We start from the raw sequence: 19,048 nt of genomic DNA, 5'->3' as shown, positions 1-19,048 counted from the left end.
GCTGTCGCTTTGCAGAGTCTACAAAATGAGAGATTCCAACCTGCTGAATCAATAAAAAGGTTTTAACTCTGTGAGATGAATCTACATATCACAAAGCAGTTTCACAGATAGCTTCTTTCTAGTTTTTATCTACTTGGGAGGCTGAGGCAGGAGAATTGCTTGAACTTGGGAGGCAGAGGTTGCAGTGAGCCAAGATCATGCCATTGCACTCTAGCCCAGGCAACAGTGTGAGACTACGTCTCAAAAAAAAAAGTTTATCCCAGACCTGTTAATATAGGAAAAATAGAAGATAATCTAAATATTCACTAAGGGACTTATGAAATAAATTATGGCATATTTAGATAATGTAAAACTAAGAAAACTAAAAATTACGTTGGACTCTTGCAAGGTGGCAGCAGTGGTGGCAGTTTTTGAACTGCCTCAAATATTTCCATTAAAACAAAGAAGGTAAAACAGCAAAACTGAAAATCTATGGACAATATCCACAAAAAACTAGGTAACCCAGTACTCCTATGAAAACCCAAATACAAGCTATGCGACCTTCAAGGTAACACAATCTGTGCAGCAGGAAGCAACAGCACATCTGACTGACCTAAAAACCCCAAAGCGGCTAAGAAGACTTAATGGAAATCTAGGACAGCCAATAGGAGAAAAGCAGCTGAAACTGGGAGGAGTTTTGCACATTTCAACAGTGGGGAAATACACTGGGTCTGCATTAAGGGCTGGAATAGTCTGAGTCCTATGAGTTCTCAAAAGTAACCAGGCAAAGCTGCCCTCTAGAAAAAAGCCCCATATAAAAAAGAAACAATGGCAAGAAAATCCAAACTGAGTAGTACAGTTCAGACAAAGGATAGAAGAGGTTCAGATAAAAACGGAAGGCAGGGCCAGGCATAGCGGCTCGTGCCTGTAATCCCAACACTTTGGGAGGCCAAGGCAGTAGGAGTGCTTAAGGCCAAGAGTTCAAGACCAGCCTAGGCAACACACCAAGACTCAGTTTCTACAAAAAAATTTTAAAAGCTCATCTGGGCATGGTGGCGTGTACCTGTAATCCCAGCTACTGGGAAGGTTGAGTTAGGAGGATCACTTGAGCCCAGACATTTGAGACTGCAGTGAGCTATATCTGTACCACTCACTCCAGCCTGGGTAACAGGGCAGGACTCTGTCTCTTAAAAAAAAAAAAAAAAAAAAAATGCTGGGCAGAGTGGCTCACAAGACAAGCGGATCACCTGAGGTCAGAAGTTTGAGACCAGCCTGGCCAACATAGTGAAATCCTGTTTCTACCAAAAAATTCAAAAATTAGCTGGGCATGGTGGCATGCATCTGTAGTCCCAGCTACTGGGGAGGCGGAGGTTGCAGTGAGCCAAGATCATGCCATTGCACTCATTCCAGCCTGGCAACAGAGTGAGACCCTGTCTCAAAAAAAAAAAAAAGAAAAAAAGGTAAAAATGGCAGAGAGGAACAGGGCCAGAATAAAAAACTTTCTTCTTTTACAAAATCATCAGAAGATGGAGCTCTAGACCCATGAATCTGTACACACTACCCTAAACCATTCCTAATTTTAAAGTTCAGGAAAACTAACTTCACATAAAAATGAGCAACAGAAAAGGAGAGAGGATCAAATCCCACAAAAAGTTATACAAGAAAAAAAGAGACTGTAAAACAGATTATAAAAGATCACCAGACAGATAAAACTATGTCAGATAAAAACTATAACCTACTTTTTAAAAACCAGCCAAAAGATATAAAACAAGAACATAAATCAGAATTAGAAAACCTTAGAAATGAGATGACAATTATAATACAAGAAAAAAGATCACTTTAGAAATGAAGACTTACCCAGAATAAATACAAACAAGGAAACATACAGGTATACTTTAAGAGATATAAAAGGTTAAAAAAAAAATCAAAAGTAAATTAAGAGAATATAAGAATTTGAGAGAAAATAACAATAAGAAAGGCAAAGATCCAACATGTTCAACATGTACATAACAGAAGTTTCCACAAAAGAAAACCAAAGAAAGAGAATAGAGCAAAAATTATGAACTATAATTAGATGTTTTAAAAAATTATTTTTGAAACAGCATTATTGAAAGGGTGTACTGTGGGCTGAGCGCAGTGGCTCACGCCTGTAATCCCAACACTTTGGGAGGCCAAGGCAGGCAGATCACTTGACGTCAGGAGTCCGAGACCAGCTTGGCCAACATGGTAAAACCCCATCTCTACTAAAAAAAACAAAAATTAGCTGGGTGTGGTGGTGTGCACCTGTAATCCCAGCTACTCAGGAGGCTGAGGCAGAAGAATCACTTGAACTCAGGAGGCAGAGGCTGCAGTGAGCTGAGATTGCACCACGGCACTCCCACCTGGGCGACAGAGCGAGACTCCATCTCAAAAAAAAAAAAAAAAAAAGAAGAAAGGGTGCACTGCATACCTGAAATAACTGATGCGGAATGACCAATGCCAAGACGTAGTCTGGTAAAGGTACTGAACTTAAAAAAAAAATCTTTTGGGCATCCAGGCAAAAAGATCAAGTCACATATAAAAGGAAAAAAATTAGACTATTATTAGGCATTGTCTCAGAAATGCTTCATGCCAGAAGTAAAAGGGATAATGTATTTTTAAGAAACTTGAAGCAAATGTGTACTGAAGAGTTTATATCCAGTCAAACTAATTTTTAATTATAATGTCCACAAGCTGCTTTCAACATTCAAGAATTTAGAGAATATTGTTCCCAATGGCCCCTTCTAAAGAATTTACTAGAGAAGTATAGTGTGATGGGTCCCCCACCAGGTAATTGGAGGGTGTATGTCCGATGCCTGAACTCTGAAGGCCAGGCAGTGAGCCAAAGCCATGGTGCCCAGTCAAGGAGCAAGCGACCCTGAGAACCAAAGCTTTTAGAGAGCATCTGAGACCCTACCGAGGAAAACAGTCTCATTACATACATACAGTAGGCAAAGAGCGAGCAAATTAGCTTAAAAGCAGCTTAGAAATGGGAGGTGGGTAGATTTCTAAAGCTGTCCTGCTACTTCCCAGGAGTGCCCCGTAGGTAAGTCCTAATAAACTCACCTACTGGCCATGCTGAACCTGTCCAAGTCATTCTTTGGTCTTTGACACTTTGGTCACTTGGCACCTTCCCAGTAAGGAGGGAGGGGATGTTACAGTCTCAAGTTTTTCTTCTAATAAATTTTAGACATCCAAAATAATGAGAGAGGGAAAGAGCTGGGGAAAGTGAAGGTGAAGAAACCATTTTCCCACTACAAAAGCATAGCCTGAAACTAAACACTGCAAAGTGGGTAACATCACTGACCTGCTGGACCAGCTTTGATCTGCTTATCTATAAATTTGTGCTATATTAGAAAAATCAAATCCTATTTTTTTAAAATGATACTGTAGAAGAGTATTTAATGACATAGAAAACAGTTCATGATAAATTAATTAAATGAAAAGAGCTAATTATAAAACAGCATGATCTCATTTCCTGTTTTTTTTAGAGACAGAGTCTCACTCTGTCACCCAGGCTGGAGTGCAATGGCGTGATCTTGGCTCACTGCAACCTCCGCCTCTCCTGCCTCAGCCTCCTGAGTAGCTGGAATTACAGGCGCGTGCCACACCACCATGCCCAGCTAATTTTGTATTTTTAGTAGAGACGGGGTTTCACCATGTTGGCCAAGCTGGTCTCGAACTCCCGACCTCAGGTGATCTGCCCACCTTGGCCTCCCAAAGTGCTGGTATTATAGGCATGAGCCGCGCCCACTCCATGATCTCATTTTCTAAGGAAAATAAATGTATAAACACCAAAATATCAACAGCAGTTTTCTTTAGATAAGATTACAGTGCTTTACGTTTTCTGTATTTTCCTCATCATTCCTAACCGTGTCATAAAAACGTCTCTCTGGTATTGAGGTTCAAACTGAATTAGAAAATACGAAATTTTATGCTGAAGCAAGTTGTGTTATTGCAGTTCTTCAAAATATTCAGCAAACTCTCCAAAATGAGAACTGCAGTTAAAATAGAAAGCAATTGCACTTCTAATTTTTAAAAACATTTTATTTGGGAATTACACTGACTAAAAATTTATCTTATCTGGACACTCTTGTATTATTACCATTAACATGTTTGAAGGAAAAAAAATAAAAACATTCTTCTATTGTTGGGATTACACGTCTGTAATCCCAACACTTTGGGAGGTTAAGGCGGGAGGACTGCTTGAGGCAAGGAGTTCGAGACCAGCCTGGGCAACAGAGTGAGACCCTGTCTCTAAACAACAAAAAATCCCTCAATTAGGTAACTGAATTCATGTACATTTTAGACTCTGCTTAACATAACTAGGAATCCAAAGGCTCTAGAAAATTTTAAAGAAATACTTTTTTTCAGTTTTAAAACTGGAAGACTATTTTAAATTATAACTAAAGTCATATGTAAACGAACATACCAATGAGCCAAAACCTAGGGTCCAAAAATGTTCATTTCGGACTTCTAAAACTCCATCCAAGGTAGATACCTAACCAAAAACAGAAAGAGGTGATCAGAGTTGTCTGTACTTAACATATCCAACGCAGTTTAGTCACATTATGGACTTAGGCATAGCCAAATCCTGCACGAGGACACTCATTAGCTAAGAGAAGTTTCAGACCACTCAAGATACCATTCCTGTTTGTTCCATACTGACCCAAGACCTTGCTTTCCTAGTTTCTTGTTTGCCCCAATTCTTTTAGAATCAGGTCTCCACTGCTCAGTTTTAAACCCCTACCCCTACCAATTTATGCAACAGTGTATGGTTCTTTTCATTTTATCAATATGGAATATATTTATATCTAGCACTTTGTGGTATCAGATTTTTTACTTAATTTTTTTGTTTTCTCAATCACTTCTTTCTCTGAATTCCCTTATAACAAAGCTCTGCACAACACAGGATGTTGTTTGGATGTGAGTCTAGAAGAAATTCCAAGGCCAGATATATTGCGTGTAGCTCACTGGTACAGTGGCACAGGACACATACCCAAGGCCAGGCTTCACTAGTTGAGAGTAGTACCCAGTTATACTGGTAAAAGTGGCCTCTGTGACACTGACAATCAAAGGTTTAAAATAGTTTCAACATCAAAATAGTTCATTATTTTATTTCTTCATTAGTAAGTAGGTAGAAATTTATAACAACTTAAAAGAAAGTCTAGGCTGGGCACGGTGGCTCATGTCTGTAATTCCAGCACTTTGGGAGGTTGAGGTGGGCAGATCACTTGAGGCTAGGAGTTCCAGACCAGCCAGGCCAACATGGTGAAACCCTGTCTCTACTAAAAAAGTACAACAATTAGCTGGTGGGGAGCAGAGAACATGGCACTGCACTCCAGACTGGGTGACAGAGCAAGACTCTGTACCCCCTAAAAAAAAAAAAAAAAAAAAATCACAGCATTTGACTGGGCACAGTGGCTCATGCCTGTAATCCCAGCACTTTGGAAGGCCAAGATGGGAGGACGGCTTCAGGGAAGGAGTTCAAGACCAGCCTGGGCAATATAGTGAGACCCATCTCTTTTTATATATATATTTTAAAAAACAACCAAAGGCTGGGCACGGTGGCTCACGCCTGTAATCCCAGCATTTTGGGAGGTCAAGAGGGGTGGATCACTTGAGGTCAAGAGTTTGAGATCAGCCTGGCCAACATGGTGAAACCTCATCTCTACTAAAAATACAGAAATTAGCCAGGCGTGGTGGTGAGAGCCTGTAATCCCAGCTACTCAGTAGGTTGAAGTAGGAGAATCGCTTGAACCCAGGAGGAGAATTGCTTGAACCCAGGAGGTTGCAGTGAACTGAGATCATGCCACTGCATTCCACCCTGGGTGATAGAGAAAGACTCAGTCTCAAAAAAAAAAAAAAAAAAAAAACAGGCTGGGCACAGTGGCTCACGCCTGTATTCCCAGCACTTTGGGAGGCTGAGGTGGGTGGATCATGAGGTCAAGAGATCAAGACCATCCTGTCTAACATGGTGAAACCCTGTCTCTACTAAAAATACAAAAGTTAGGCCAGGCACTGTGGCTCATGCCTGTGACCCCAGCACTTTGGGAGGTTGAGGTGGGTGGATCACAAGGTCGGGGGTTCAAGACCAGCCTCGCCAAGATGGTGAAACCCTGTCTCTACTAAAAATACAAAAATTAGCCAGGCATGGTGGTGGGCACCTGTAATCTCAGCTGCTCAGGAGGCTGAGACAGGAGAATCACTTGAACCTGGGAGGCGGAGGTTGCAGTGAGCCGAGATTGTGCCACTGCACTCCAGACTGGGCGACACAGTGAGACTCCATCTCAAAAAAAAAAAAAAAAAAAAAATACAAAAGTTACCTGGGCGGGCCAGGCGCAGTGGCTCACGCCTGTAATCCCAGCACTTTGGGAGGCCGAGGCGGGCAGATCACGAGGTAAGGAGTTCAAGACCAGCCTGAACACAGTGAAACCCTGTCTCTATTAAAAATACGAAAATTAGCTGGGTGTGGTGGCATGCACTTCTAGTCCCAGCAACTCACGAGGCTGAGGCAGGAGAATCACTTGAACCTGGGAGACGGAGGTTGCAGTGAGCCAAGACAGCACCACTGCACTCCAGCCTGGGCGACAGAGCGAGATTCTGTTTCAAAAAAAAAAAAAAGTTAGCTGGGCATGGTGGCACATGCCAGTAGTCTCAGCTACTCTGGAGGTTGAGGAAGGAGAATCGCTTGAGCCTGGGAGGCGAAGGTTGCAGTGAGCTGAGATCGTGCCACTGCACTCCAGCCTGGTGACAGAGCAAGACTCCGTCTCAAAACAAATAACTAAATAGAATAAATAAAAATCACAGCATTTATAATAGGTTGGTCGTTAGGCCATTACCTTCCACATTTACTTCAAGTGAATTTGATTTCCAAATTGAACAATTTTTAATTCTTCATATTTTTCTGTTTGCCACTATATTATGGCTCCTAGTATGTTACTGTGAAGAACACGAACTTCCCTAAAACAAAATTCTAGGTAGAGGTGAATAAAGTATTAAAAGTATCCACCTTTTCAATTTCCGATATAAAATAAAATGATTTTATTTACTATTCCATCTTACCTCTCTGATGAGTTTGTCCAACTGACCAATAACATGCGGTGGTGTTGTCTGGGGAAAAATACAATAAAATATGAATAACGGCGGGAGGAAAAAAGTTTGCCAACAATGGTCCTGAACCCGCTCCCCAAAAGGATTTTAAGCCAGCCTTTGCTTTGACAGGTGTCCTATCATTAGAGAAGAGAGGTTTCAACTGGCCCCACTAGTGGAGCAATGTCATCCACTGGCCCATACCTGTTTTTCTATCTTGAAGACAAGATAAAAAGATAAATAACACTTAACCAACCAACAAAAAAATCTTTGGGAAATGGTTAGAAAGGTAATATTTTGTATAGGGCATAGCACTATGCAACTATTATCTTATAGTTTTTATTGTTTCCGGAGATGGAGCTACTGCCTTAAGTTTTGGAAAAGGCATAAGGGTAAGACAGAAGTAACCATAGTGCTTACATGCACATCTAGCCCTGGGAAACTGCCTTTCTATTCAGGGTGTTCCTATTGTTTCAGTAAGTAGCAATGTGTCATTTAAAATTTTAAGTTTGAAATTTTAAAGTCTCACTAACTCAGTGCCAGGAAATAATAAAATAGTCATAACCAGATTACACAAAAACCAGAGCACATTACTGAGGGAAAATAAATATCTAAAAAAAATTTCAGGCTGGGTGCAGTGGCTCATGCCTGTAATCTCAGCACTTTGGGAGGTTCAAGGTGGGTGGCTCACCTGAGGTCAGGAATTTGAGACCATCCTGGCCAATGTAGTGAAACCCCAACTCTACTAAAAATACAAAAATTCTAGCCATGTGTGGTGGCACGTGGCTGTAGTCCCAGCTACTTGGCACGCTGAGGGAGGAGAATCGCTTGAACCCAGGAGGTGGAGGTTGCCGTGACCTGAGTTTAGCGCCACTGCACTCCAGCCTGTGCAACAGAGACTCCGTCTCAAAAAAAAAAAAATTTTAAGTAACATTGTTTTCACTTGAAACATAATAATAATTTTAAATTTATGATTTTGTCACATTATAAATACAGGAGGATTTGTGCCTATTTTATGGGCTAATGGACTTTCATCAAGTTCTTACTATATGAATTTCAGAGATTATTGTTTGACTTCATTTCTAGCAGGAGCTTCCAGTAACTAAAAATTTCACAATCTGTACTGTTAAAGGGAGGGCATTAACAAAACATTTTGTTTTGTTTTTCTGAGATGGAGTCTTGCTGTGTCGCCCAGGCTGGAGTGCAGTGGTATAATGTCAGCTCACTGCAACCTCCGCCTCCTGGGTTCAAGCAATTCTCCTGCGTTCAAGCAATTCTCCTGCCTCAGCCTCCTGAGTAGCTGGGATTACAGGTGCATACCACCATGCCTGGCTAATTTTTGTATTTTTTTAGTAGAGACAGGGTTTCACCATGTTGGCCAGGCTGGTCTTGAACTCCTGACCTTGTGATCCGCGCACCTTGGCCTCCCAAAGTGCTGGGATTATAGGCGTGAGCCACCTCGCCCGGCCAAAAAACTTTTTGTAATTAAAAAGTATGGCTGGGCACAATGGCTCTCGCCTATAGTCCCAACACTTTGGGAGGCCATGGCAAGAGGATCATTTGAGCCCAGGAGTTTGAGATTAGCCTGGGCAACATAGTGAGAGCTCATCCCTACAAAAATTTTTAAAAATTAGCTGGGTGTGGTGGTGTGTACCTGCAGTCCTAGCTACTCAGGAGACTGAGGTGGGATGGTCCTCTGAGCCTGGGAGGTCAAGGCAGCAGTGAGCCGAGATCCCACCACTGTACTCCAGTCTAGATGACAGAGCGAGGCCCTGTCTCTTAAAAAAATAATAATAATAATAAATTAAATTAAATTAAAAAATAAAAATTTCACAATCTGGTAGAAGAACACATGCAACTTTTTAATCTGGTAGAAGAACATGGCTAACATTAAGCATGTACATTGGAAGAAGAACCTTACCTGGAGTAAGACTTTCCCACTGTACACACTCATGGGATACATAGTGCCAAATGTCATCAAGGCAATGGCTATAGCAGAGGCAGTGTCTACGGCAAAATAATTACTAAAAGAAAAAAACAATTTTACATTTTAAATTTATATCTCACTGAGCATATTACAACTAAATCTCCTGAACATTAATTATCTAAACCAACAGGACACAATTTTACCACAATTGGCTACTACTCGCAAAGAAACATTTCAAAGAAAAAAACTCCAGTTTTTAGAATTCTTTCCTGTCAAAGTTTAGTGGAAAAATAACTAATAATTATATTAATTAGTAGGAAGAGGTATGATGAAAAAAATGTGGACATTTCTCCGTTATGCATTTTTTTGTCAAACTACCTGTCAACTAGAAAGAGCTGAAATATATTTTTTTGCTTGAGACAGACAAAAAACTTCAACTGGTAATTTTTTTTTTTAAAGAGACAATAAAAGGAGGTTTTTTAATTCAAAGGTATAACTGGATAAGTAGATTTGTTTACAACCATTCTTGTGAAATACTTTTTAAAAAAATATGACCAATTTCTTTGCAAATAGTAGACACATACCTCAACTATGATGACCTAATTTTTGGTGGATAATGTACACGATTAGGCAGAAATAGGCAAGCTCATACTGGTAGATTAACCATCAAATAGTGAAAACTCTGTTTGTAGCTCCCACTTCTTGATCGATTTCTATTCCCACTTCATCTTTTACCACCTTGTCGACTTCCTGAGCGACTCCTTTGTCCATTCTGTCTACCTGACCAGCTGCCAGATCAACCACTTGACCAGCCCGACTGGCCATTTGACAAGCAACTCCTCTGTCTGGAATTGGAGGATGTGTTTCCATCATAATAATCTTCAATTTCAGGTAATTTGGCTGGCACTGAGAGTATCCAGTCGGAATCATGCCACTCTGCCTGTAACCTTTCTGACTTAGTTGTAGGAACACCAAAGCAAACACCCACATTTCCTTTCAGGAGGCACATTCTGGTAATCTGAGACACTGCATTACTACTCAGCTTTCTGTTAAGTTCTTTTCAAGCACAGCTGACATCTTGTATTTCCTCTAGGCTTTCCAGATTCATGGTCACAAATCCCTTATCAGAGGTGATCAAAGATCGTGGTTCAAAGCTTGATGCACCAGAAATGTGGGCCAAAGCTGCAGCCAAGGCATCCACTGCCCCTTTCTCTTCTATTAGTATCTGAGCTGATGGTTGGAAAAAATCAACAGCAGCATAAAAAAAGGAAGCCAGAGAGCTTATGGCATCCATGCTTTTAGACTTAACTAAATAAATTGTAGAAGGAACAGCTACACATTTAAAAGTAATTCCTGCTTTTTGTTCCACATATCTTAGTTGACCTCTTTCTCTTGGTTGATAAAAACAAATACAAATCCCTGTCCGTCCAGCTCTACCTGTGCGTCCAGAATGATGGATATAGGACTCAATATTCTGAGAAGAACTTTGAATCACCAGGTCAACTTCAGGAATGTCCAAACCACGGGCAGCCACATTGGTTGCCACCAAAACTTTAAAACTACCTTCTCTGAAGCCTTTTAGTGTAATTTCTCTTTGTGACTGTGCAATGTCCCCATGTAAACACTGGGCATTCTGTTTTATGTGTGGATTCATGGCCATTTCAGTTACATTCCTCTTGGTCTCACAGAAAATAATAGCCCTCCCTTCAGACCCACTGCAGACTTGAAGGACATCTCCAATAACTGCTGGCCTCTGAGAGCAATGACACTGGATGGCCAAATGTTCCACAGTAGCTGCAGCCTTTTGAGTCATTTTTCTAACAAGGTCAACCTGTTCGTATCTGGATTTCATGCATTTTTTTGCAACTTTGTATACTCACTGTCGGCAAGCTGCAGAAAAAAGTAAAGTCTGAGGATTGTCTTCAGAATCAGTTTTGTAGGATTCATGAATAATATCTTCAACTTGTTCAGCAAAACATAAATCTAACATTTGATCCACTTATCAAGCACAACGTGGCACAGTTTAGAAAGATCCAATCGGAGCTGGGCGCAGTGGCTCACGCTTGTAATTCCAGCACTTTGGGAAGCCAAGATGGGCGGATCACGAGGTCAGGAGATCGAGACCATCCTGGCTAACATGGTGGAACCCCGTCTCTACTAAAAATACAAAAAAAAATTAGTCGGGCGCAGTGGCAGGCACCTGTCGTCCCAGCTACTCGGGAGGCTGAGGCAGGAGAATGGTGTGAACCCAGAAGGTGGAGCTTGCAGTGAGCCCAGATCACGCCACTGCACTCCAGCCTGGGCGACAGAGCAAGACTCCATCTCAAAAAACAAACAAACAAACAAAAAACTGTTTCTTGATTTCTCTGGAGTCTTTCAATCAAAGGGATGGCAAAAAAGAATGTCTTTCTTTCCTGTTCCCGTCCGTGCTTGAGCTATTAAATCTTTTCCTTCATATACAGGACCAAAAGTCTTAACTAGAATAGGAAAGAGAGATGTTTCCTATTCAGAACTTTGACCTTTCAGAAGTTTTACATTCTCTTCAGAAATAGGAAAATTGGAGAGGCTCCTTCTTTCTGCTCACGTGTTAAGGTCTCCTCTAGTTTATTATCACTTGATTTATGAGTAGAACTATCTAAGGATGATACTTGCTTTTTTTTTCACATTCATCAATATCTCCATTCGGTAGATCTTTTCTTACTGACTTACGAGATTTAAAGAATTCATCTGAAAGTCTATTAAATCCTCCTTCAGTATCTCCATTTAGCTTCTCTTTCATTTTAGTTTTTTTCATCTTGGGAACATCCAGGTAATCTGTAACACCATTTTCTCTTGTTCCTGATTTCTCATCTGAGTCATAATGGTGCCTTGACTTCCTTCTGTCACTCCAGCACTATGTAATGTGCTTTCAGTGTATCTTGTTTCAATCTTCGTAACAACCATATAAAGGAAGTACAGGTCCATAATCCATTATCTGAAATTGTGATATCCAGAACGCCCTTTTGCCTCTCCTTCTTCTGGCTCTCGGACTCCTCCAAGGGTGCTTCCAGTTCCATAATGTACCCCCAGAGGAGTTTCCCAGGCATTACTGGCCACTGCTGCCTCCCTCCGGATACAGTGGCCACAACCACCTACAGGCAGAAAAAACGTGAAAGGAAGCAGGGGCAGGGCGGCCGCTCGGCCTTGGCCGTGTGTCACTCAACTAGTAATTTTTGATACAGAAAGACTAATGAAATATATAAGTAATTATATCAATTTTCCAGTGAGCAATAATTATTTCCAATAAAAGTTCAAATTCCCCAGGAATTTCACCAGGTAAGATTCTCCAGAAATTTTTTATGGTAACACTGTAGCCAACATCAACAATTCAAACTGGCTGAAGTTCTACCAACAATACAGACCAAAATGCCAATAATTAAAAGCTGATTGTGCACTCTTTTCTACTTTTCCCCACATGCTGGGAATAGAAATGTGAATGAGACACAATCCTTGCCCTAGAAATAACAGGAGATACACATGTGAAAAACATAATGAAGCACTTCGGGCACTAAGGCAGAAATGTCTACAGTGTACCATGCTGCACCAAAGATTGAGTGACAAGGCTACTGGGGTGGGGATAATCCAGAAAGGCCAAATATAAAAAGAGAAGGTGACATTTGGGCAGAGACTTCAAAGATGAGCAAGTGAAAGCAGCATGTGCAGGGGCATGAAAACCATCACCCAGCAATAAAACCACAAATGGTCAGGAATACATAGATGGTTAGTAAGGTTGGTAGGAGCCTGATTACACAGGACTCTGTGTAATATAATTATATTATATATATGATAATATTATATATTATATATGTTGACAATATTATATCATGATATATTATATATCATAATTATATCATGATATAATATATGATGATATATAATATCATGATATATATTATATATATATGTCTCATATATATATATAACCTCCACCTCCTGGGTTCAAGCGATTCTCCTGCCACAGCCTCCCAGGTGGTTGGGATTACAGGTGTGCATCACCATGCCCAGCTAATTTTTGCATTTTTAGCAGAGACAGGGTTTTGCCATGTTGGCCAGGCTGGTCTTGAACTCCTGACCTCAGGTGACCTGGTTGCCTCGGCTTCCCAAACTGCTGGGACTACAGGTGTGAGCCATCGCACCCAGCCAAATAAATAAATATTAATAAACAATTACACAAGGCTTGGAGATGAATTAGAAATGGCTTGGGGAGTGGTGAGAGGGGAGGAGGGAGGAAAAGTGGATATTTAAGGATGCACTGGAGTTCTTCAAAAAACTAAAATATTAGGGGGATGTGGGGGGATGGTTAACGGATACAAAAATATAGTTAGAATAAATAAAATCTACTATTTGATAGTAAAACAGCGTTACTACAGTCAACAATAATTTATTGTACATTTAAAAATAAACAAGAGCATAATTAGATTATAACACAAAGAAAAAACAAATCCTTGAGGTGATGGATACCCCATTTATCCTGATGTGATTATTATGCACTGTATGCCTGTATCAAAATAACTCATGTACCCCATAAATATATATACCTACTATGTGCCCACAAAAATAAAAAATTAAATAAATTAGATAAATACAGAATTATCATATCATATGACCCAGTAATTTCACTTCTGGGTATATACCCACAAGAATTAAAAGGAAGGACTCAGGTATTTGTACACTCGGGTTCACAGTGGCATTATTCACAATAGTGAAAGAAATGGAACCAATTCAAATATCCATTGATAGATAAATGGGTAAACAAAATGCGTTGTTTACCCATTATGCACTGGAATGTGACTCAGCGTTAAAAAAGAACGAAATTCTGACACGTTACAACATAGATGAACATTGAGGACATTATGCTAAGTGAAATAGGCAGACACAAAAGAACAAATATTATATGATTTCATTTCTATGAAGTACTTAGAGAAGTCAAATTCCTAAAGACAGAAAGTAGAATGGTGGTTTCCAGGTGCTGTGAGGAGGAAGAAAAGGAAAGCTGTTTAATGAGCATGGAGTTTAAGGAAGGAAGGAGGAAAAAGGTTCTGGAGATGGATGGTGGTAATGGTTGCATGTAACATCACTAAATTGTACACTCAATGTAAATAAAAAACTCTATGTTGGGATTATAGGCATGAGCCACCATGGCAGGTGGATCACCTGAGGTCAGGAGTTCAAGACTAGCCTGGCCAACATGGCAAAACCCCATCTCTATTAAAAATACAAAATTAGCCGGGTGTGATGCCAGGCGTCTGTAATCCCAGCTACTCGGGAGGCTGAGGCAGGAGAATTGCTTGAACTCGGGAGGCGGAGGTTGCAGTGAGCCGAGATCATGCACTCCAGCCTGGGCACCAAGAGCGAAACTCCATCTCAGGAAAAAAACAACTCTATGTTATGTATATTTTAATGCAATTTAAAATAAGAATGCATTGGCATAAATGACAGTATTTTTCTTTATCTCCCATTCACTGAGATGGGAGATACAAGAAAAAACAGTTTCGGAGTTAAGGGAAAATAGGTTCAGTTAAAGTAGACACATACAGAAGTCAGGAAGACTCGTCTTTTGTAATTCAATAGAGATGTGGGCTAGAAATAAAAATCTGGGAATCCCACAGAAGTAGCAAACAAAAACAAATACTTGCATGTGATTCTAAAGGAAAATACACAAAACAGCAAGAAGAAGAAGGACAAATTCTAGTAAAGACTAATATTTAAAAGGTGGGTAGCCAAAGAATCATATGCCATAACATGTTAAGCTTAAAGCAGCTGTAAAGCCTATTTCCTAAAAGGCTTTATTTTTAAAAAATTGTTTCACACCTACGTCCTCTTCTCCTCCCTCTCTCAGCAATAGCAGCTGTGGTTCAGATCTCTTTCTTACTGTTCTCTTTTCTGTTTTACTCATCAGGTCAGCAGCAGGCAATTTAAATTGTTTTCCAGTCTGCTTTATATACTGTGGTAAGAAATACTTATTGAACCCAAGCCCCTTAAGTTTTCAGATGAAGACACCTAAGGAAAAGACGTGATCTAAGTTACACAGGTCATAAGCAAAACTGCTAGAAGCTTGACCACTATCCATCCTGCTGATGCTCTTAAAATTAAGGCCTCAGAAATCAAAACATACTTGACAACAATAAAAAATACTCACTTAATTTCAATGAGCATATATGTAATGCAAAGAGCAAATGCTCCAGCAAGATCAATCAAAACAAATGGATTCATTCGGGGAAGGAAGATACTGCTAAGTCCTGGAATAATTCCACACAAGCTAAGAAAAAACAAACAGAAAGAGTATCCATTAGCAGAACTCACATAAAACTGGTGACAACCTTGTAAAGATAATTTGTATTTTGGTACCACATAGTGTACTTCTTAAAGAAAGCAAAAAGGATTTGTGAACAAAGCCCTTTCACTTATAAAGTTCTCTTTTGTATCGTCAATTAAAAAGTAAAAGGAGAATAACAATCTGATCTGTGTGATTCATGTAGTAACCTCAGCAATGAATAATTTAAGTTCCCATGATAGATGCATTTCTTGTGTATTCCTTTAAATTATGCATATCATGAAACTCCGTAACATCTTACCTTCGACTAAGATCTGCAACATGCTCTTGAAGCCAGCTCGTACTAGCAGCTTTAAGAAGAAAATACTTAAATTATCTATATAGAAGAAAATAAACCACTATCCGAAATATTTGAGTTCTTTAATTTTAAAAAATAAATTTGGCAGTGATTGAATACCATTACAAAAGAACATGCTACTCCTCAAATCTATAAATGTTTCCTCTTTTATGCCCTTATGCCACTAAGTCAAAAGCAGTTTCAACTATTATACAATATACAGTTGACCTGAAGGAATTAGTGAACTTAGATATGTCATTGTTACTATTAAAGTTTTAAAGATTCTTTATACTTTTTCTTTTGAGATGGAGTTTTACTCTTTTTGTCCAGGCTGGAGTGCAGGGGTGCCACCTCGGCTCACTGTAACCTCCCTCTCCTGCGTTCAAGCAATTGTCCTGCCTCAGCCTCCCATGTGGCTGGGATTGCAGGTGCATGCCACCACACCTGGCTAATTTTGTATTTTTAGTAGAGATGGGGTTTCACCATGTTGGTCAGGCTGCTCTTGAACTCCGGACCTGGGTTTCACTATGTTGGTCAGGCTGGTCTTGAACTCCTGACCTCAGGTGATCCGTCTGCCTCGGCCTCCCAAAGTGCTGGGATTACAGGTGTGAGCCACCGTGCCCGGCGGTTCTTTATACTTTTAAGCAGAGCTTCCTAACCAGTGTGCTGGGAATGGGCCATAGGTATAGGCTGAGTATCCCAAATCTGAAAACCAAAAATCCACAACTTTGAGCACCAACATGATACTCAAAGGAAATGCTCATAGGAATATTTTGAATTTTGAATTTTCAGGTTTGGGATGCTCAACCCATATATATAATTCAAAGACTCCAAAATCTAAGACAACCTAAAATGTGAAACACTTCTGGCCCCAAGCATTTCAGATAAGGGATATTCAAATGACATACAAATTACTTCCCTCAACTCTCAAAAAAGCCAGGTGAGGACCTGGATACCTACAAAGATACCTGTCGGTTACCATTCTTGGACAAGTAGCCTGTGTCTAGGCTCAAGAATCCTCCTCCATTTATCCCAGAGTGCTACAGAAATATCCATTTTTAAAATGTGTACCATCATGTAAAAAAGATTGGCAAGACTTATGCAAAAGAAAAATAGTTGAGCAGTTAAGTAAGATGTCAGAATATCTGGCTTTAAATCATAGCTCTGCCTTTAACTAGATGTGTAGCACTGGGTAAGTAATTTAATCTCTCAGTGCCTTAGTGTAAAATGGGCATAATAAAAGTATTTACTTCATATGGCTAGAATTAAATGGGCTATTCTACGTATTTAGCAGTGCTTGGCATATAGAAAGTACTTAATATTATTTTCCACTTAAATTTCAAGTAATTTCACAAATCTTTTTTCTTTTTCTTTTTTTTTGAGATGGAGTTTCAGTTGTCACCCAGGCAGAAGTGCAATGACGTGATCTCGGCTCACTGCAACCTCCACCAACCAGGTTAAAGGGATTCTCCTGCCTCAGCCTCTCGAGTACCTGGGATCACAGGTGCCTGCCACCATGCCTGGCTAATTTTTATCATTTTTTAGTAGACAGGGTTTTGCCATGTTGGCCAGGCTGGTCTCGAACTGCTGACCTTGTGATCCGCCTGCTTTGGTCTCCCAAACTGCTGGGATTACAGGCGTGAGTCACCACACCCAGACTTCATTATTTTTAAAGCCAGAGTCTTGCTATGTTTCCCAGGCTGGACTCAAACTCCTGAGCTCAAGCAATACAATCACCTCAGCCTCCTGAGTAGCTGGGGCTACAGGCACATGCTACCAAGCCCAGCTAATGTCACAAATCTTGATGTTTCTGGGAACCTTCATTTCCAGCTAATGAAAATATACAGTAGGCTGAGAGCAGTGGCTCATGTCTGTAGTCCCAGCACTTTGGGAGGCTGATGTGAGACGACTGCTTGAGCCCAGGAGTTTGAGACCAGCCTGGATAACACAGGGAGACTTTGTCTCTATAAAAAATAATAATAAAATAAAATAAAATAAATAAAGATATAAACTAGATAACTTTTCTGGAAATAAATTTGGCAATATACAACAAAGCCTTTAAAAAATACTGTATTTTTAATCCAGTAAATAATTCCTTCTCAGGGAATTTATCCTACAGAAAGAATAAAAAATGCAGACAAAGTTGATCTAAAGAGGCTGATTATAGAGTTATTTATAAAAGGAAAAGTTGGAAATGTATAAAATATTTTAAAATATTCATAACAGAATACTATGCAAGCATTAAAAAATCATTTACATTCAAAGAGTAATGAGAAGCAATACTGAAGACATAATGCTAACAAAAAAGCCAGACATGGCCGGACGCAGTGGTTCATACCTGTAATCCCGGCACTTTGGGAGGCCAGGGTGGACAGATCACCTGAGGTCAGGAGTTTGAGACCCGCCTGGCTAACATGGGGAAACCCTGTCTCTACTAAAAATACAAAAATCAGCCAGGCATGGTGGCACACGCCTGTAACTCCTTGAACCAAGGAGGCAGAGGTTGCAGTGAGCTAAGATTGTGTCACTGCACTCCTGCCTGGGCAAGACAGTGAGACTACGTTTCAAAAAAAAAAAAAAAAAGCCAGGCATAAAATTGTAATATATACAATTCTAAGTAAGCACATAAAATTATATGTACGTGTGCATACAAAAAGTGAAAGGAATAACATAGAAATGTTAACATATTATCTGTGGGTCATAAGATTATCAGTAGTCTTATTTCCTTCTTATGTCTTCCTGATCTTTACAGAGAAATAGTGTTTCTAAATCTCTGCACCATCTTAAAAATTTCTAGAGTAAGTGTTATAGTATTTTATAAATTATGAATTTTTTTCAAGAAATTCAGGTGATCATAAGTAACATTATTTATTTTTCTAATTCATGCAGTAATTCTTTAACTCATACAAACACAACTTATCTTCATAACATTCATGAAGTTGTTTAAACTTGAATGGGCATTTCAGAAAACTTTCTTCTCTTGACTCTCCTAGAGTGAGATCTAAAAAGATCCACACCTATCTGTGCTTCTCTATACTTCAAAGTGTGGGTCTGTGCAAACATCCCACTTCTGTTTTCACCTCACTTCTCCATCTCTTAGTGGCTAACTCTTTTGTGTGTTAGTGGGATTCCAAAACACTGAAATTGTTGAAAAATGCCAATAATTTAGACTGCAAAAGTGAAAAATCAGTCTGAAGTTGTAAACACTTCAAAATAAAAGAATATTTCAAAAGAAATAAAGTTTGGCTACTTGCAAATATATATGCCCATCCACCACTGCCAAAGAGAAGTTCCTGGGAACTTACTTTATTAACAAAATACAACTATTTTCAATTAGCATATCAACTATTCTAAGTATACTGAGACTTCTAAAATGCTTACA

At 39.7% G+C, this 19,048-nt stretch overlaps 1 protein-coding gene and 2 pseudogenes across 4 annotated transcripts in view; all 3 read right to left on the bottom strand.

Moving 5' to 3' along the window:
- LOC105479689 (solute carrier family 30 member 6) overlaps positions 1-19,048 on the bottom strand; it is a 55,518-nt gene that overhangs the window by 6,906 nt on the left and 29,564 nt on the right. For 3 of the 4 annotated variants that reach the window (XM_011737807.3, XM_011737808.3, XM_071076474.1), the window contains 5 exons: positions 15,631-15,679; positions 15,195-15,314; positions 9,011-9,113; positions 7,063-7,110; positions 4,430-4,498 (listed from right to left, as the gene is read on the bottom strand). In XM_011737807.3, coding sequence (XP_011736109.1) covers positions 4,430-4,498; positions 7,063-7,110; positions 9,011-9,113; positions 15,195-15,314; positions 15,631-15,679 — 389 coding nt within the window. The remainder of the gene's footprint in view (positions 1-4,429; positions 4,499-7,062; positions 7,111-9,010; positions 9,114-15,194; positions 15,315-15,630; positions 15,680-19,048) is intronic. The other variant, XM_011737809.3, reaches the window with a different exon arrangement.
- Positions 9,125-11,119, bottom strand: LOC139357807 (ATP-dependent RNA helicase DDX50 pseudogene; annotated as a pseudogene).
- On the bottom strand, positions 11,119-12,830 carry LOC139357806 (ATP-dependent RNA helicase DDX50 pseudogene; annotated as a pseudogene).

Source organism: Macaca nemestrina, chromosome 13 (assembly GCF_043159975.1).
Source record: "Macaca nemestrina isolate mMacNem1 chromosome 13, mMacNem.hap1, whole genome shotgun sequence".
NCBI lineage: Eukaryota > Metazoa > Chordata > Mammalia > Primates > Cercopithecidae > Macaca > Macaca nemestrina.
This window is presented reverse-complemented; position numbering and strand designations above follow the sequence as displayed.